At 38.3% G+C, this 18,667-nt stretch overlaps 1 protein-coding gene across 1 annotated transcript in view; it reads right to left on the reverse strand.

The window, feature by feature from the left end:
• Nucleotides 1–1,370: 1,370 nt before the first annotated feature.
• The window catches only part of GABRR3 (gamma-aminobutyric acid type A receptor subunit rho3), a 29,543-nt gene continuing 12,246 nt past the window's right edge, over nucleotides 1,371–18,667 (reverse strand). The window contains exons 3-9 of the mRNA XM_019620020.2: nucleotides 14,229–14,296; nucleotides 12,514–12,737; nucleotides 9,878–9,960; nucleotides 8,955–9,095; nucleotides 6,485–6,637; nucleotides 4,239–4,435; nucleotides 1,371–3,246 (exon numbers count right to left, since the gene is read on the reverse strand). Coding sequence (XP_019475565.2) covers nucleotides 2,944–3,246; nucleotides 4,239–4,435; nucleotides 6,485–6,637; nucleotides 8,955–9,095; nucleotides 9,878–9,960; nucleotides 12,514–12,737; nucleotides 14,229–14,296 — 1,169 coding nt within the window. The 3' untranslated portion in view covers nucleotides 1,371–2,943. The remainder of the gene's footprint in view (nucleotides 3,247–4,238; nucleotides 4,436–6,484; nucleotides 6,638–8,954; nucleotides 9,096–9,877; nucleotides 9,961–12,513; nucleotides 12,738–14,228; nucleotides 14,297–18,667) is intronic.

The following is an 18,667-nucleotide window of genomic DNA, read 5'->3' on the forward strand; positions in this document are numbered from 1 at the left end:
TGTAGCAGCAGAGGCTAAATATAGGGAGGCCACATCCTGCACTTCAGCTGCTGACAAGGAGCCATTACACTCTGTTATTTCTGTTTTCCAAAAATCCACAAAGTACCACCAGCATAACTGCTTGAACATCACCAGGGTGAACACTCCAACAAATATGTATTTACCTAACGTCTGTGACATTTTAGCTTTTAGCAAATGCTGTGGGAAACAGAACTATATTTGGCTGACTGCAAAAACAGCCACAAATAACAGGAATGGAAAATACTTGTGAAGACTTCTTTAAGGACCTCCATGCTGATTTGTCCAGAAAACCTGACCGAAAGTATTTATTACCATCCCCTTATGGAAGATAAACTTCAAAAGGAGGTCATGTGGAGTTTAGTCAGATAATGCTCAGAAAGCCCTCTAAGCAAAATAATAATAATAGTGTTAATAACATAATGTGATTAAATATATTTTTAAATTATTTTACAAGAAAGGATCTGCAAAGTATAATTGATCCTGGTATCATCCCTGTCAGTGCATTGAGAAGATAAAAATTATAAGCTTTGCTGAAAAATGTTTGCAGTATTATCATTAAAATAAACAATCCCCAGTGCTATCATCATAAAACTGCTATATACTGCTCACCATGATGAGAACACTGCCAAAGGTTACATTCACAGTTGCAAAATAAGTAACAGTTTCCACTATCGAAGAAAACTAAGCTACTTTCAGGTACCTGTATAGGATATTCTAGGAAAGTAAAAGTGGGTATGAAGCTTTTCTCCTGTATGCTTCCACGTGTGGGACAGTTTGGTGGCGAGTCTATGATGGTCTTGGGCAGGCCAGACTGGAGAGCTCCTGCTGCCACAGATCCTATAATGTAATTTAGAAAACAGAATTGTCTTGGGTCGAGAATCATTTAGGGTATTTTTTTCTGTTGGAGGCTGGGGATTCACTTTTGGCTACAGGATCAGTATTTCTTCCACTAAGGCCGAGAAAGAAATGATGTGAAAACAGTGCTGTTACATTAGCTCATAGTACAAGTTTAGGACACACATCTGGAGCAATTAGCTGGGATCTTCTCAGGAAATCTGGAGCATCTGTGTGGGATGTGTTCATAATAGTGGTGAAGCAACAAGAATGTCATGGTAATTTTTTAATATATTTATATTACACATCTGCTCAGCTTGAGGTCTGCTGTGCCGTTGCTGTTGCCAAAGCCCTGTGTGTCCTTTGACTTTACGTTCCCAGCATTGTCATGCCTGGTACGGTTCTCCTTTCCATGACAGGATTTCCTGGAAGAGTATCAAAGCCACCTTCGCTCTGATCATTTGTTTGGCAGGGACTTGTCTGCCAAAGTACCCATTCATTCCATCAGATTTCAATCACTCGGGATACAATGTGTTGCTAGCTTTTCCAGCTCTGTAACTGGGAGTTTGACAAATGCAGCTTTTTGAAACAGTAAGAGACATTGATGTACATTTCCAGCAGGACAATCAAATAAACCAGAGAATGGTTCAGACTTCCAAATTTATTCCCATTTCCTAATAATCTTAACCAAGCAGTGACCTTTTGATGTTTTTTCCCACCACTAATTATTATTTTGAATCAACTTTGTAAATTTAAACCCACTTCATTAAATGACAGATAAAACCAGGAAATTTAAGTGAAAAATGCTTCTTACTTTGAGAAGTCACAAAAAATATTCTTCATTCTTTTCTGGAGTTGTGAACACTTTTGTTGTGTCCCTGAATGTGATTTTTTCAACTTTCTTAGCCAGAAGTGTTACTTTCTTAGCCAGTATACCCTTACCCAGTAAGGGCAATTTATTTCCATGCAGCATCCATCTGGGACCAGGAGGATTCCTGTATGTGGCTCTGTTTTGGCACAGCTGATTCTTTTTATTTCTTGTGTATCTCAGATCTCAGTGTAGTAACCTGGCCTGTGATGGGGACGAGCATCGCATGCAGGCATGAATGGCTTCTCCCCTCGTAACTTTCAATCTCAGAAGCCAAGGGTGGGACAAAATCCCAAGTTTTGTCAGAAGAAAGAGGTTTGTTTGTTTTCTTAATAAAGTATTCTAAAATATCTTCCTGAAAGCTGGGTTTCTGAATGAGCAGCTAGGAAGAAAGCAGGTGATTAGTGTAGTTGCACATGAGGCACAGGTGTGGGGGTGTCACATGAAGGGCACACCTTGTGTAGGTGATGCTATTTACTCATGGGGAGGTGGCTGTAAGACCCCAAGTGCATTGGTTTGGGTCATTATTCCTGTGCTATCTTGGGGACTAGTGAGCAAGATTTCTCCAAAATAGAGGTCCTTCCCAGTAGCCTCATGGAAAGCCAGGGACAGCTGACGGGAAGATTTTTCTTGAGGCATTGCTTATGCACAGTGTACAAAACCTCTTCAACTCTTCCTGCTTTCTGCTGGTTTCTAACCCACTGCTAAGTCACAGTCGCTTTCCCCACTTCCTTACCATCAAGGAATAAAGGCTCCTGAGGTGCACACAGGTTGTCTAGCAAAACAGAAATGCATTAAGTGAAGCTGGGGTAGGGGCCATTTGAAGGTGATTGCTGCTGACTGCAAAACAACTGGATAACAAGTGGAGAACAAACAGAAGGGCTAATTAAAGGGAATGGTAAGAGCATAGATGGACACTGGATAACACATTGGCCAGGAGCTGCTATCTGTTTAGGTGTGTGATAAAGGGCTTCCTTAGTGAGCAAGTGGCTTCTGTGATACTGCAGCAGTAGCACGCACATTGGGTTGTCCCAGTGAATTATGGAGCAGTCCAGCTGAAAGGTCAGACCGTGAGAGTTTTTCCATCAGCAGTTCTGCTGTTAACCAAACCAGCCTTGGTTTGATGCAGAAGCCAGTTTCAGAAGCTTTTAACCCTTTCCTCTACTGCTGTTGCATTATTCACATACCCAAGATAAAATCTAGCTTATAATGATTTCTGTTCATATGTACAAACCCCAGTAAAAAAAGTTGAACACAATATACACACTGGGAAATATAATCCTGGAATATGTGTCAATGACATGGTTGTTCTGTAGAATAATCCTGCCCACATTTCCCTTAAAAGATCTCTTCCTCTTGATGCGAGCTGTGCCCACGTTGGAGACACTGATTGCTCGTGCTCGAGTTTCATTCTCTTCACATCGGTCAGTGAAAGCAGGCAGGTCCATCTCAACATCAGGATCATGGTAGCAGCCGTCAAAAGCCATTGCTTGCACTGCATCAATATTATACATTCCTGAGGCCTGGCAACAAAAAATAGTTATTGTGAATCTAGCAGGAGCCATTTTAGTAAATGATAAATAAATAAAACAGAAAATAAACAAAGCTTTCTCTCCAGTGCTGTTCTTCACATTGCAATCACAGGGAGAACGTGGCTGCCTCACAGAGTGCACTTACCTCAGATACTGCTACCTGTGGGGCCCGGCCCTTTGTGCAGCACATGTGCAAATAAAGACATATATGTGACATAACACGCTTGTCTGAGTGACTGTTGCCAGCTGACTTGCATGTGCCCTTGCTTGTGAAATAGAAAAATCAAACTCTGACTCATCTGTAGGTCTCTGGGAAATTACTTCAAACATTTCTGTGTTTTTTGATAGCAGTATGAAATCGTGTGGGCAACATATGCATCCTTTGTGTGTTCTTCCACTTGTGATATTCCAATGAATGGTTTCACATGCGGGGATATTCTTAAAGGATTTTTTTTTTTTAATGAGTGCTTCATAGAAAGCAAATGTTTGACTTGTAAACATTTCTGCTTCAAGCACGCTTTCATAAAAATGACCTACTCGTTCATCTGGTCTCAGGACAAAAAAAAAGTCATTAAACCCATCTGCCTAACTGAAAATGAGGAAGCAGAAGAAGGATAAGTAAACTCTGCTTTACAGGAAACAGGAGGAAACATTGCATGAGTATAGTCTGGGATATATTTCAGGGGGAGGAAAAAGATGAAAACATTGTCTTCGTCAATAGGAAAACTGAGAAACAAAATGGAAGGTACTTTCCTCTGAGTGAAGAAAAATAATAATAATCAGGAGTTGTGCTCCCTAATCTCTGTTAAAAGAAAAGGAAGGGAGAGTAACTTCAGACCTTCTCAAGATCTGAGAGGATGATACATTTCTTCCCTTCAGCCACAAAAAAAGTGTGAAACAGAGGAGAGTCAGAGATTATCACATTTTTGTGTCCGGATTATTCTGTGATGCTTCTAAAGGCAACAAAATGCAGATGATTGTACCTTGCCCCTTTTCTTGAGTTGCTTTCTCTCTTCAATTGTGGTGAGATAGTTCACTGCTGCATATTCAATGACAGACAGGAAGACAAAAAGGAAGCTGATCCATAAATACACATCCACAGCCTTTATGTAAGACACTTGAGGCATTGAGGCACTTACTCCTGTGATGATGGTTGACATTGTCAGCACCGTAGTTATGCCTGCCAAAGAAGAAGGGAAGGTTATCATAATACAGGCCAGGTTCTGTTTATCTCATCACCAATTGCTCAGACAGCACAGCTCTGTGAAGGCAGGTGATTGAGACTGCCTTTAGCTTCACAGGGTCTGAGAAGTAGAGTAAGCCACCTATCAAAAACAACACTGAAACAGTCATATCTGCCTCCACTCAGTATGTGCAGTCATAGCTTCAGCCCACCATGTTCGAGCAGTGGGGACACAATGCTGGTGATTCAGCAGTGCAAGGAACACTTTCTATGACAGCTTTTCTATGATTTCTATAGAGCAGTGAAGGCAGGCTTGTGGTCTTGTTTCCCAGAGCCAGTGTCTCTGCTATACACTTTCTCATCCTCAAACTTTACTAATGAGACACCAGTTTCCCTCCCAAGCCCTTCTAAAATTGTACTTCTTGGCTACATATGTCAATCTGTGTGTCTCTGTCATAATATCTTGATTCTAAAAACATTGTGTAGTAAAAGTGCTATATCCACTGACACTACAGAATGTTTGTTGACTTCAGTTTGTCTAGGATTTCAACCTCATCCTTTCAATTTCTACTCCAATATGACCCTATTCATCTCGCTTTGCTGTGTTCTGTCTTGGAGAAAATAATAATTATAATTAAAAGAAAAATAAAATCCTATCCAGGCCCTACTTTTAATACACTGAAAGTGACGACATCACAGTATCCTCTGTGAGATTGCAGTGGCAAATAGCACGGTCTTTCACTTTTGGGTGTCAGTACAGCCTCTCTCCAATTTTATGCTAATTCAAGCCCACCAGAATATGCAAGAGTTTTCCCTTTCTCTCTGCAAGTTCCTTATGTTGAAGGTTGGAGTTTAGGATATACTTTATAGGAGGAAATCCGTTTATTAAAAATGTGTGTACTTTAGGCTAGAGAGCTAAGTTTTATAAACTTTGTTGATAACATTGCCTATAAATTATGTATGCTTATGCTAATTGAATGTGTGTTATTCATTAAACTCCTGATGCATAACCTGTTGAATAAACCTATATATAAATTAATGAACATGATCAACAAAAACATTTTGACAACATTACAAATGACTTACGGAGAATTTCAACTTTCTTTTTAAACATGAAGTTAAATTTCTTACAAATAAATTGGTAAATGCATTAATAAAACCAAGTATCATAATTTGGTTTTAGATGAATATATTTATGTATCTTATATTAATAGTTTTAGACTCCACTAATAGAAAGCCTGATTAATATACCTATAGATAAACATTAAGGACTGCTTGAGTACATGATATTTTGTTTCTTAAACAAAGATTCTCAAAGTTTTCACTTATCCAGGAAATAAAACAGCAGTCAACTTTTGGAACCAGTCTTGAAGTGATGTCAACTGTCATCACTGAGAAAACAATGTTATTAAAAAAACCCTACAGTAATCAATCTTCTTATTCCAAGCTGTAGTGTTCTGAATTTAAAGAAACAAGAGCAGAAAGGTGCCCAACTTACTCTTAGCTTCCACAGCAGCCTGCATGCCTTGTAGGGTTAAGGCACCAAAGGAAAAATATTCAAAATGCCTGAGAAATAAAGGCTTTGCTAACCAGGACAAGTCAGGAAAATGATTCCAGGTTGGTGGGAAGATATCAACTGCTTCTAGAAAGAAAGTGGAGCTACAAAGCTTTTAGATGGATATTGCACTGCCTGTGAAGTGTCTCTCAAGAGCCATGAATTTAGGGATGGATCTGAGTACCTGGGATCAGCGGAAAAAATATCTTTGAAAAAGAAAAATAAAAAAAATGTAATGAAGGAAAACTCTACTCAAGAAATCTGCAGAATTATCTTTTGTTCCTTCTGTGGTGTGTTAGCTGCTAGTACATCAAAGCCAGTCTGAAGAAACATCCAATTTCCAAACATAGAGGTTGACTTAAGGAGTTTGTATAAAATTATTCAGGCAATATATGATACATTTGTCTTGTGTGAATAAGAAGCAAGGTAACTTCAAAATCTCTCCCCTATCCATCCTATACTTCCCAAAAGAATATATGGTAAAGGTTTACCTAGTGATACCCTGGCAGGGACAGCTCTTCTGTCAATCCAAAAAGAAACCCAAGATAGCATCACCATCAGCATGGCTGGGAAATACGATTGTAGCACAAAAAAGAAAATATGTCTCCGGAGTGCAAAGTTTATGAAAAGTCGATTGTACCAGCCTGTTGTAAAAAGGAGAGGAAAAGGTTGGGGGAGAAAACGAGAACTCTGTTATTTGTGACCTCTGTTTACCAGCCCTGCCTGAGCATCCACATCATTAATAGTAAATACCTACGAAATATCGTTGTCACCCTGCTTTCATATAGTGCTTTTCAAACTGTCCATCCATACCTCATTAAAATACAGATACCTTGGCATAGAAGCGTTACTTCACTATAAATACGTGCCACACGTTTGCCTTGTTGGGATCTGTTTGCCTGCCCAGTGCTGACTTTAAAGGAAAGGGTGCCATCTAGTGACTTTTGGGGCATGCTTTGTGCAGCAAAACGTGTGCTGCTCCGTCTGCCGGGGAAAACTGTACAAAGTGAGGTGGAAAGGTGACATGGTTAGCTGTGCAGCCTCTGCCTTTCCTATACAACTGTAGACAGAAATGAGCCTGCATGGGAATTGTCATGCCATCACAAAGAGTCACTTTATAAAGGAATATCCTAGCAATTACTCAATATTAAACACGCCCTCTGTTCTTTCAGGGCTTCGGTTTTAAAAACGATTGTCTTATAAATGGTTTTACATTGTTGCTCTTTTGGAGGCCACTGAGCTACAGGAGGTAAATGCTACACATGTGTGGTTCACTGAGATTCACAGGAAAGATGACACACAACCTGAAGAGCAGAAAGATGCTCTGTGAGCAGCACTTTTGTCCAATTTTTTGTCCAAGAATCTTCAGGAGGAGATGGCTGCCATTAGAGTCATGCTGATAGTCTTCTGCTATTCCTCACTTCTGCTGGGGAGGAGGTTTGGTATGTAAACACTTTCTTTCAACAACAAGTAGAAGAAAAGGAGAAAGTGGAAGCTCCCGACTGACCTCCAAAACTCAAAGCCAAAGAAAAGTGTATGCCTACAAATGTCAGTGTTCTAGCTAATAGATACTGTATGTGCATTTATCCCCTGGTTCCTCCCAGTGGCTTCCTGTGACTTAAAGTCTTTTCTTCTGTCTTTACCCTGCTGAGTTAGCTTATCTTCAAAACATCTGCATTTAAGTGTTACTTTTTACAAAAAGTCAGAGGTGCTGTAAAGGTCCTGAAAAGTACAGGGGTGGTATGAGGTTCCACTGCTGTGTGCAAGGCCATCTTTTTTTGCATGAGTGCTTTTTGTGAGAATAGCTGAGTTTCCAGAATGCAGTTTGGACACAGTGATAGCAGTTTGGTAGAAACCATTCCAATCTCCGTCTTGCAACAAGGACAAATTTGACATGGCTCTCAGCAAGGTACAAATGCAATGGCTAGGTATCACCAATGCTCACGTGACAGTGGCTCTTGAAAGCTGGAGCTCTTCTTTGCTCATATACAAGCAAGAGATAAGGATGAAGAAGTTGATCAAACTGTGAATTTCTCATTGCTTAGGCTGCAGAGTAAATTAAATTGGAATTTCTGCATTAAATGTCAGCCATTGAATCCTTATTGCAAACTTGAATCCTTAATCTTTCTAAAAGGCAAAAAGAAGCTATCCTGTAGTTAAGATATACTAGGTAAGTCTATTTGCGCCTTCTTGCATGTCTTAAAGGATTTTTTTCCAGTGAGTTGTGCATTTAACATATTATGTGGAATCATTTCCATTTCATTAATCTGCCTGTATATAAAGTGCAATAACCCCTCTGAAATCAATAATCTCAGACTAGGAAGTATAGTAGCAAGCGTGACATTTTATCTGGTTAAGGAAAGTATGTTTAGACTACTTACATAGAGAAATATTTCAAAGTTTGTAATTGCATGTACAAATATGTACAAATGTAAAGAGAATAAAAACCACTTTGCATGAAATTGAAATCATAATAAACTACAGTCTTGTGCAATTTGCTAGAAAATGTAGTTCAAGATCTGTAATGAGGAATAAAATACTGTTTGGGGCAGACACCTGGATGTAAACAATGTAGCCGTGACATAAAAGGTTTTTTTTTTCTGCAACTTTATGTATAAACATGGAACATTAAGCAAGCTGTGAATTTGACCTCAGTAGGTTATAAATGGTCTCATGTAGAATTTTTAAAGTCAGTAGATTTTTAATGACCATATACAGATCAAGAAAATGAGGAGATTTTAGACAATAAAACACGTTGGAGTTCCCTTTTAGAGCAAGGGTTATGCAGGTAATGTGAAGAGAATCTAGGGCTGAGGCTAACAGACCAATGTGATTGACAGCTCTCATTTTAACAGACCTCTCAGCAATAAGAAACATTTACTAGCAGTGAATTTGAAGGAGAAAGACAGTCAGTATGGCTGTGTGCGCTTCTTCTTTTCTAATGACAGGGTCTTACTATACCAGTACTGCTGTAAAACGCAAGTCCGCTGGAAGCACTGAATTCTTCGATGAAAAACTGGGAGAGGGAGATGTGCTCATCTGTGCTCAAGGACTCATTTCCATGTTTCCAGTATAACATCAGATCATCTTCGTTGTATGCATCTGTGAGAAGGTAAAAACTAAATCACCTCTGCTGGAATAACACTTCTGCTTGCTTTTCTTAGCAATGGGAGACCACTCAAAACAATTTGAGAAAACCACAAAGAAAAATCTTTAATATCCATTTGCCAGTTAGCTGATGAGGAAAAAATAGCGAAAGCCATATTGCACCTTGTTGCAGGTGGAGTGCTGTGCCGTGCCAGCAGCTCACATGACAGAAGGGAAACGTGGGTGTGTGATCAGGGTCCCAGGGCACAGGGATGCAGCTCGGGAGCTGCCATACAGCCTGAGCAGACTGCCCAAGCACGGCCAATTTGTTCCCAACCAAATAAGAATGAATCTTGAGATATCAAAATGCTCTGCAGGACACAGTTATCTTCCTTTGTCCTGTTCTACAGCTTACTACAAACCACTGAGTCAGGGGTGAGAAAGCAGACATATCACAGTAACACATGTAATCATTTTCATTTTTCCATGAGGTCAAATACTGACATCCTATTTTACTTTTTACTTGCATTTTTTTCCCCTCAAATAAAGCATGATTGTTGATAAAGAAAATATTTTGGGTTGCAGTTTTGGAACATCAACCCAGTCAAAACAAAGCAGAGTGTATGATAGTTTTTCTGTCTTCCCATGGTTGAATTATGGAAATATCTAAAACTGGATCCAAAGCTGTTTGATACACATGAAGGATTCCAGTCACACGCAGGTGGTAAAGGTATTATCAACAAGATGGAGTGCTGCTAAGAGTACACATGCGAGGAGCAGGCATAAATTAAACTTACAGCTTTCCAGTTCTAAAGAACAGTTCTGGGTATCCAGAGGAAACCTACTGAAGTCCATGAAACACATAGCAGAAACTGTTATTCTGCAGAAAGGAAAAGAAAAACAAGCAGTAAATGAAAAATTTCACACTTTCTCTGGACTGTGCAGGCATCTGATTGAGATCCCCAAGCAACCTGCTGGTTAGAATCCTAATGATTGACTTTTTCTGCTCCTATTAGACGTTCTAAAACTTCTTTGAGATAGTGATATAAAACTAAGGCAGTGAGAACATACATTTTTAAAGACAAATACTTTTTCTTATCAAGCACGTTACCTCAATTTATAAACTCTTCACTGGTCTAATCTTTCATTAACCTTTCATACATTTTGCTTCAAAGGGTTACACTTACCAAGATTTGCAAAGGGTGTTCACATTTTTTAACTAATTTTCTCATAGACTGAAGATAATTTTATAGATCTGAGCAAATATTATTCCAGTTGCTATTTTCCCATATTACAATTGCTATTATGTGGTTATAGTATCTAATTATATCTAATTGCACAAAAGATAAGCTGTGGTTTCTGGAAGAATATTCTCTTCTTCAATTCCACAAAAATGTTTTGTGCTCTAAAAAGATTAGGTAAACATAGACAAAAACATTAATTTCTCATTCCACTTGCTTTTTCACAGATATTTAGAAGATAAATGTCCCGTAGCATATCAACCAAATAACCCAATAAACAAACAAATAAAAGCCTAAGAGCAGCAATTTAAATACAGTAAATATTGACAAATTTTCATTTCATGTCCAAGCTCTCATGTCATTTGATATTTTATTTTGATATTTCAGTTTTCCCCAGGTTGAATCAATTGAATTGACGTAAGTGGTATTGGATGTGTTAGGTATACAAGTGGTCTTTGAATATTTATGATCAGTAATCACAGTGTAGGTACATTTTTACAAATATCAGGTTTTACTGGGTTGAAATGAGATAGATCTTTAAAACAATGCATAAGACTTCCAGCTACGGATGTTATTTCTGTCTTTTAGGTATTGACTACAGATTCATAGGGACAGCAATAAAAAGCGGATTGAAAAAAAAAAAAAAAGAGAGAGACTATTTTAGTACCAAATCTGGATTTTTGTTCAGTTTTTCTTTAATAAAATCCTGTATGCCAGGCACTGAAGAAAAACTGTGGAACTGCAAATATCTTGAACGTAAGAATTTGGAATATAATCTACCCACTGCATGTAAATCTGTCAGTACAAAAATAGGGTTTAAATGAGCATCTGATTCTTTAGGAATGTATGCATTAACACCGCTCAGACTGCAAATACTGTATGTGACCTTAATCATTTCAAAACCTTGGTTCACCAGCCTTATGTCACCCCTCCTTTCTATAAGTTTGTAAGAACTGATAGAGAAGGGGAGAAAGAGGACAGGATCTGCCCTTGATACTTATGTCCAGGAAGAAATCTGCAGGCCTGTTAGGAACTCTGAGGATTTGCTCTTCACTGGAATAGGAGAAGTCACCCAGCACCCACCATCAGTTAATGCAGGGCTAAGGCAAGGTAAGGAAAGGAGCTGAGAAAACAAGGCCAACTTGTAAAAGTAGGGCAGCAGCTTGCAAATGGGATGTAGAATGCAGGGCAGGGGCTCCCATTACAGAGTCATACCCTCATATTGAGAGCCACTGCTGTAAGCTGAGGTCTGTTTCCTCTAATTCTTCTCTTTCATGAAGCACAGAAATGATTGTAACAAGAAAATTAATAGTTCACCTCATGGTTTCTTGCTGGCCAAGATTCTCAAACATAAAAGCCTTACGCTATTTTAAAGTGGTGTACAGCAATTATGAGGAGATTCTGTATGCCTTATGAGGGGGTAGATAAATTCATTTACTTGTTAGAACAATTATTACATAGCCAAAAACTCAAATGCTTGCGTAACTCTTCCAGCTGTCCAGATTAGATGAAATATCACCTCTGAGCACAGGGCTAATTAGTTACAAACTGCAGAGCGGTGATTTCTGCAATGCACAGGCCCCAGAGATTCTACCTAGAGGAAAGTATTTTCATTAAAACTATTTCTGCCACACCATCCACATCTGCTTATAATGTGCAGGTAGAAGGGAGGAACATTTAATGGCCTTGCTGTTCCAGTTCTGGAACTGCTGTGATCTGCTCTCTCTGCCTGTCCACAGCCCTGATTTATATTAATGCTATGTTCACAGGTACCCCAGAGTGAAAATACCAGAGATAGTTTTAAAAGACTCAGGAAAAAAAGTAATTGTTCTTTGCTAATAATTTGGGACTTTACTGTACTCAGCAGTAGAACTACTGCAGTATTGTTAAAACCACAGGCAATGAATTAACATTTGACAAACTTCAGTGGTATTTACAACAGATGAAAAAACTGCCATCATCCTCTGACGGGGAACAATATGTTAATAAGATGCTATCTTTATGTTATCAATCCTCAATTTATGTTCCCACTGGTACACTGAGAATTTTTAGTTGTCACCAGTACTCAGTATCTAACACCAATGGTTTAATGCCAATCAGTATCCTAACTGCAAGGATTTCAAGTTGTTTGTCACCATACAGGACCCACAATTGTGGCTGTGTATTGTCTTATAAAAGAGGATTGTTCTTACCGTAGACTGAAGAGTACGTTGCCATCGGGGTACACTCGGAGCATGACATTTTCCACGGTTGTATCATGGATGAAAGATCTTTTGGAGTGTACAAAAAACACATCAGGTACCCAGATCTTTTTTATCAGTCTTCCATCAAAAGTCATACTTTTGTTTTTGGTACTACGAAATGAAAGTCTCTCATCCTTCCAGTAATGTCTGAGATATAAAGTCATTGTGAAGTCCTTTGTTTAATTAAAAATAAAAGAAGACAATGCATGTTTTATTTGCATACAGTAAGAAACAGAACAAAATAATCAACTCATGTAAAGGAAGAGTTTCTGCTATGAACATCATGTGGAGGATCCTCAGTGAAAGAAATGAGATGCCACTCAGCAAGATTAAATATAGATTGAAGCTATCTCTGAGATACCTGCTGTTTGCCTCATCACTGGTGTCTGAGTTGGGGTTCATGGTTCATATATACTTAGATAGAACAGATTTCAGTGGTCTGCTGAATTGGTGAAGGGGAAAAGAAACTCTAAAATCAAACTAATGTGAACTGAGGGGCTTTTCTGTGGAAATTTTCACAAGTTATTCTCAGAATGGACTACAGTTCCTTTACAATTCCTTTAATGATTCTCCAAGTCATCTGGTAAAATCCATTAATCTGTACATTTGGTACAAAGGTTAGATGGATTTTTAGGTTTGTATATTTTTTGTGAATGAAATAAATCATGTAGAAACACCATGGTGAATTTCATAAGAATAAACAAATTCCACAAGACTTACAATTTTTAAAAATATGAAATAATCTTACTTACAGAAATAACATGGCTGCAAATATGCATGTGAAAAAAAATGGAGAGGCAGCTGGAAATTCAGTCTGAGCTTTTGTACAGCCTGACTGCTCTGTGCTCACCTATCTAGCTTTTCCATTTTTAGGCAGGTATCACTCATCTTGATAGAACAATTACTTCTGAAAATAATACTGGAAAGATAATTAGGCCTCCTCCTGTAACATGACTTCATACCTGCGTGAAACCCACTGATTTGGGTAAGATTGTAGAGGAATGCAAGGGTTCATATAGACAGTACTCATAGCAATCTCAGCATTGATGATTAGATCTACTCTGGCATGAGAAGATACTGTAAATGAGATATCTTCGCCAAGTTAAGGTGCCCAGCTGTTCTAGATCTAAGCAAATTGGCACTAATGTTTGGGTGGCACTATTAGTGATAATTTTGGAGGAGAAACAAATATCCTGCATTCCTCTGCTACGTGTCCTTAATTATAGTTGAGGGTGTTTCCTAGAGCTCATTGTTATATTTATATTTTTCTATTTCCACTTGTTGCATCCACTGCTCCACCATGACAGAAAGTATGAGGAATATTAAGATCTGCACAAGGAAAGGACCTTGTGCAAAACACCTGAACTCTCATCTTCAATAGAGCAGAGCACTAAGAATTTATGTGGAAGCCCATGGGTCTTACTGAGTGGCTGGCATTTCCAATAAGAGCACTTTGTTCTGTTCCTCTGGGTTAGTTAGGGAAATGTTCAATGTGTGCTTATACTTAACACTTACTAACATAAATGAAGATAACTTCCATGCTTCACAACAAGGCTGTGCTCTTCTAAGTGTTCACTGTCTTTAAATGTATTGTTCTGTATCATCCATCTGGATGCTTCTGGGACCCTGAGTTTTGGCTGAAATTCTTTATCTCACCAACTTACCATGTCAACTTCAGATATGCTGTCAATGCTTTCTACCTGCACATCAATGCCCACAGGTATTGGCGACCCTTCAATGCAACAGAATGAAAGAGTGATGAGGAACTTATGTCCATATTTTTAAAGGGAAGACTGTGTATTAACAACATGCAGAGTACACTCCATACTGTCATTTGCTACGGTCTGTCCATCACAGTATGCCGAATGAGAAACTCCTTGGCAACACAGTAAAACCCAACATTGAATAGTTGCAGAAATAAGTGCATAAAAAATAAGTGATTTCTTTGCACTAGACTAGTTATTGACATTGCAATTTAGACAGCAGTGAAAGTTTCCTTGCAGTGCCAAAGCTAATGAACTGTTTGGAGTGCTGTAGAGGAAAGCTGAGTAAATATACCACCTACATCAAAGACCACAAAGCTTACTTGTCAGTCCCAACTCTTGTTCCCACACTTATAAGCAAAATGCCTACTATGCTTCCTAATTATCTCTAGTAGCTTAATTATTTAATGTTTAACATAGGTATCTGTGAAAAAGGATTACTACTTGCTCACTATCTCATAAGGGAAAAGCCGTGCACGCACTAAGCATGTGACTAGATGGAGCATTGTGTGTACAATGTATTGCTGAGTATGTAATTTATTTTCAAGTACAACACACACTGAATTGCACTCAGGGACGTTTTTTTTTAATATACCATGTCACTGTTTCGTGCTACTGAAAAAGGCTGTGGATTTACAACACGATGCAGACTGAATGAGTGTATTGTAAAGCAGTATTTGCATTTTTGCAATAAAGGGATTAAAACCTATTAAAATTACAGCAAAATATATTTCTTCCAGTCTCTTCAGTACACCATGTCTAGAATTAAAGGCCTAATTATTGAACCAGTGTAATCTTCATCAAGCAAGTCATTCCACTTAAGTAACTGACTAAGCACTTCCTTACAGAAGAGGGGGAGTACAGGGATTTGTGCACATATGTGTACACACACACAGTAAAGTATAGTCTGCATTTGGAATGAATAATAAACCACTGTACTTGAAATTCCAATTACATTTGTAAAAAACAGTCCATATTTTTAAGGGGAAGAAAATTAAAATATTATAAATATTATAATATTTATATTAAACATGAAATAATATTAAGTCGTGTAATGTTAAAATATAAATATTATAAACATTATATTATAAAATATTAAAATATTTTAAAAGCATTTAAATAGCGTAATACAAAACATTAGTATAAAGAAGTCTGAGCAAGCAAGAGATAGCAATAGCTCCCTTAACTTGTTTTTTTCTTTTTCTTGAGTTTTCTTTAGAGTAAAGCCAAAGTAGTCCAGAAATATCATTCTCCTGATAACCAGCCACAATACTGTGTCTCTTTTTGGAATTATCCTTAAAATAGCAGCCCTCGAGGATTACGCAGCTGCCTCCAGTTCTTAACAGTGGAGATCTTGAACTATTTTTGAGGTATTTTAAAATCTGGCTCTGTAATCTCTTGATTTGTCTTGTATATTTTAATGGAGGGTTTGACCCTGCATAGAACAGATGCGAATGTGTGTGGAAAAACAAGGTAAATCGTGATCAGAGTTAGCAGGGCACACAGGAGCACGTCTCTGCAATGAAAAGAGCTGTGCTGCCTGGCTGAGAAATCATCTTTGCTTCTGAAACAAATCTGTGGCTCAGTCCATCTGCCAGAGGCTCAAAGATCAAAACAGAATTCAGTTGACTGGTGTATAAGTAAAACTCTAGATAGCACTTGGGGTAAACTGTTTCTTTTGGAGAGTAGAGATTGCAGGAGACATTTCCCTCAGAGGCTGATGTAAAGAGTATTAACGTATATATCCAAGCACTCTTCTTCATGCAAACTGATAAAATTGTTTGTGCCTCTCCTAAACCAGGTTCAGCCACATATCTTCTTTATTTTTCCCACACAGTCCCAACCACACCACATAAATAGTTTACATCTGCTAAATACTGACTTGTACCAAGTATTGGTACGAAAATACTGGATTGTAGCCTGAGCTGTCATCCTCTCATCATTCCACTGAAATCTACATATGTTGTGACCTGGAGACAGGTTTAGCCTAAGTGGGAGCTGTAGTGGGATTTATACATGATGTGAATATCGTTCACAGGTGGCATCCATGCATCATTTAAATGCAAACGCAGCAGAAATATGAGGCAGTGTCTATCAAGCTCCTCATTTGCATGGTGCAGCAGGATCAGCACACTTTGCAGAGCTGATACCCAAGCTAGCTGTAGGGCAGGGTGAGTCAGGGAGCAAGCTAGCTGTAGAAGCACAGTGTTCCGGCCTAGGAGCACGGTCATCACTAAGGCTGACAACAGTGATGAAATATGGTCTCATTGATATTTAGAATCCATGCAGTGTAACCAGTACTTTCTGGATTTCTAATTGGTATGAGACAACTTGGGCCTTAGAAATGCCTGTTAATTGTCAGAGGAGCTTCAAATAGGCAGGAGAACTGCATTTTATCTAAGCTTACTCACCAAGAAGTATGAACATTTTTATATTGTCTCCAAACTTACCCTGGAACTGTGGCAGAGGCAAGTGGTAGAACATACTGGAAGTGTTCATATCTGAGCGTACACTTGATCTTAACTGGTATTACTGAAACTTTGGGAGTGATCTGCATAACTGGAATGTTAAAACCTGTGGGTTAAGTTCCACTGATATGTGAGCGTAGTTATGTGGACAGAGGGAGGAGAGGGAAACTACTCTCTACGTAAAATAAAGGCTTTTACCAGTTTTATGAGTATCAACATCCTTCAAACATGCAGGGAACTAGCCACAAATTATATCACAGAACAAGATAACTGGCTTTCTAAATAAACATACACCATGCATTGCAAGGAACGTTTTGTTTCTGAGTGACAGCTCTTCAAAGTGTAACGATGGCAGTACTAACAATTTCTTGAGCTGTGCAAAAAAATACAGGCTATTTTCTACCCCCAACAAGCACTATTCAAATGTGGGCAGAATTTCAATTAATAATTAATGTCATCTGGGCAGATAAAAAGGAATTGGTCACAGAACTAGCAGCTTAAGTAAACGTGACTACTTTGATTACATGCATACAAGCTGAAGTGCTAGTTATACATATATGCATTCTTTATTTCATTCTTTGAATGAACAACTTGCACTCAGTTGGGAACTGTTACAAAACCAAGTCAGTGTGAACAGTGAAGAGCATAACAGAGATCAAAATCTGCAGCCAGAATTAAAAAGTGTGTTTCTAAAATGAACTACAGAAAAACTGAACTTTTACAATGAAATCTGTTCCTTATGTGGTAGAACTGTGAAACATGCTCCTTAGAAATAGATACCTGTTCTTTTCCTGTGCATTGGTCCAAGAGCATGCTCATACTGCTTAAGGAGAAAACCCTGTTCAGTTTAGCATTCACCGCAGACAATTATAAAACCACACTGACAGATCATAGCAGCTGCAAATATTTTCATCCCATTCTGATTCTATTTTGGCAACAAATTTAAGTGGATGATAAACACATGAAGCATAGATATGCAGTCCTGGTCATTCAATGACCAGAAGCATTTTTGTATTTCTGCCACTAACACTACCACTCCAGTAAGAAATGTTTTGGCCCTACTCTTGTCCAGGCCTTCTGAACTTCGTAGTTTTCTTGGAACATTTATTTCTGTGATTAAAAATCAACTCCACCAGAAACAGTAATAATGTTGGGAACAGGTTGCGGAGTAGTAGAAGTTTTCTTCCTCTGGGTTTGTTCTATAAAGCTTGGGTGTATTTAAGAAAAAAAGCATTTCAATAAACATCCCAAAACAGCCAGAAAGGGTCACTTTTCTACTCCTATGTCAGCACTGCAGCTTTCCCCTTAATATACTGAGAATTTCAATCTCTGGCTGACCATCAGGCAATGACATCAAATTCACTTTGAAAAAAAGTAACCAGAGAAAAGCTGTGTTTTTTATTTCCCAGTCTGACAAGACTGGGGATGGCAGAGAGGATTTAGTTATTAAATTGAGCAGCTTCAGTTGCTGCTGGAGCGTTGCTACAAATCATTATTTTAGAGGGATTAGTGATTTTCACAATGGAGGTTCCACAGATTTTCAAGATAATTACTCCCCAGCAGAAAAAGTAGAATTGTTTTCAGATGGATTTATCCTAACACAAGCCATTTCTAGTCTATTTTAATGGTTTAACATAGCAAGAAGAAATTTTTAGTAGATAGAAAGACAGATAAATTCTATTATATTTAAAAAAGAGTTATTATTTTCGCATTTTAGGATCAATTTCTGCAGTAATAACTTGCTTAATGAATTCTATGGTATTTTTTTGCAGTAGTCAAACCTTTGTACTCATAGTTCAAAAGACAGCACCCGCAATTCCCTGAGATAAATGTTGAATTTAGAAAAATCAGTCACTGATTTTTCACTGTTGT

The sequence above is a fragment of the Meleagris gallopavo genome, chromosome 1 (assembly GCF_905368555.1).
Source record: "Meleagris gallopavo chromosome 1, MGAL_WU_HG_1.1, whole genome shotgun sequence".
Taxonomy (NCBI): domain Eukaryota; kingdom Metazoa; phylum Chordata; class Aves; order Galliformes; family Phasianidae; genus Meleagris; species Meleagris gallopavo.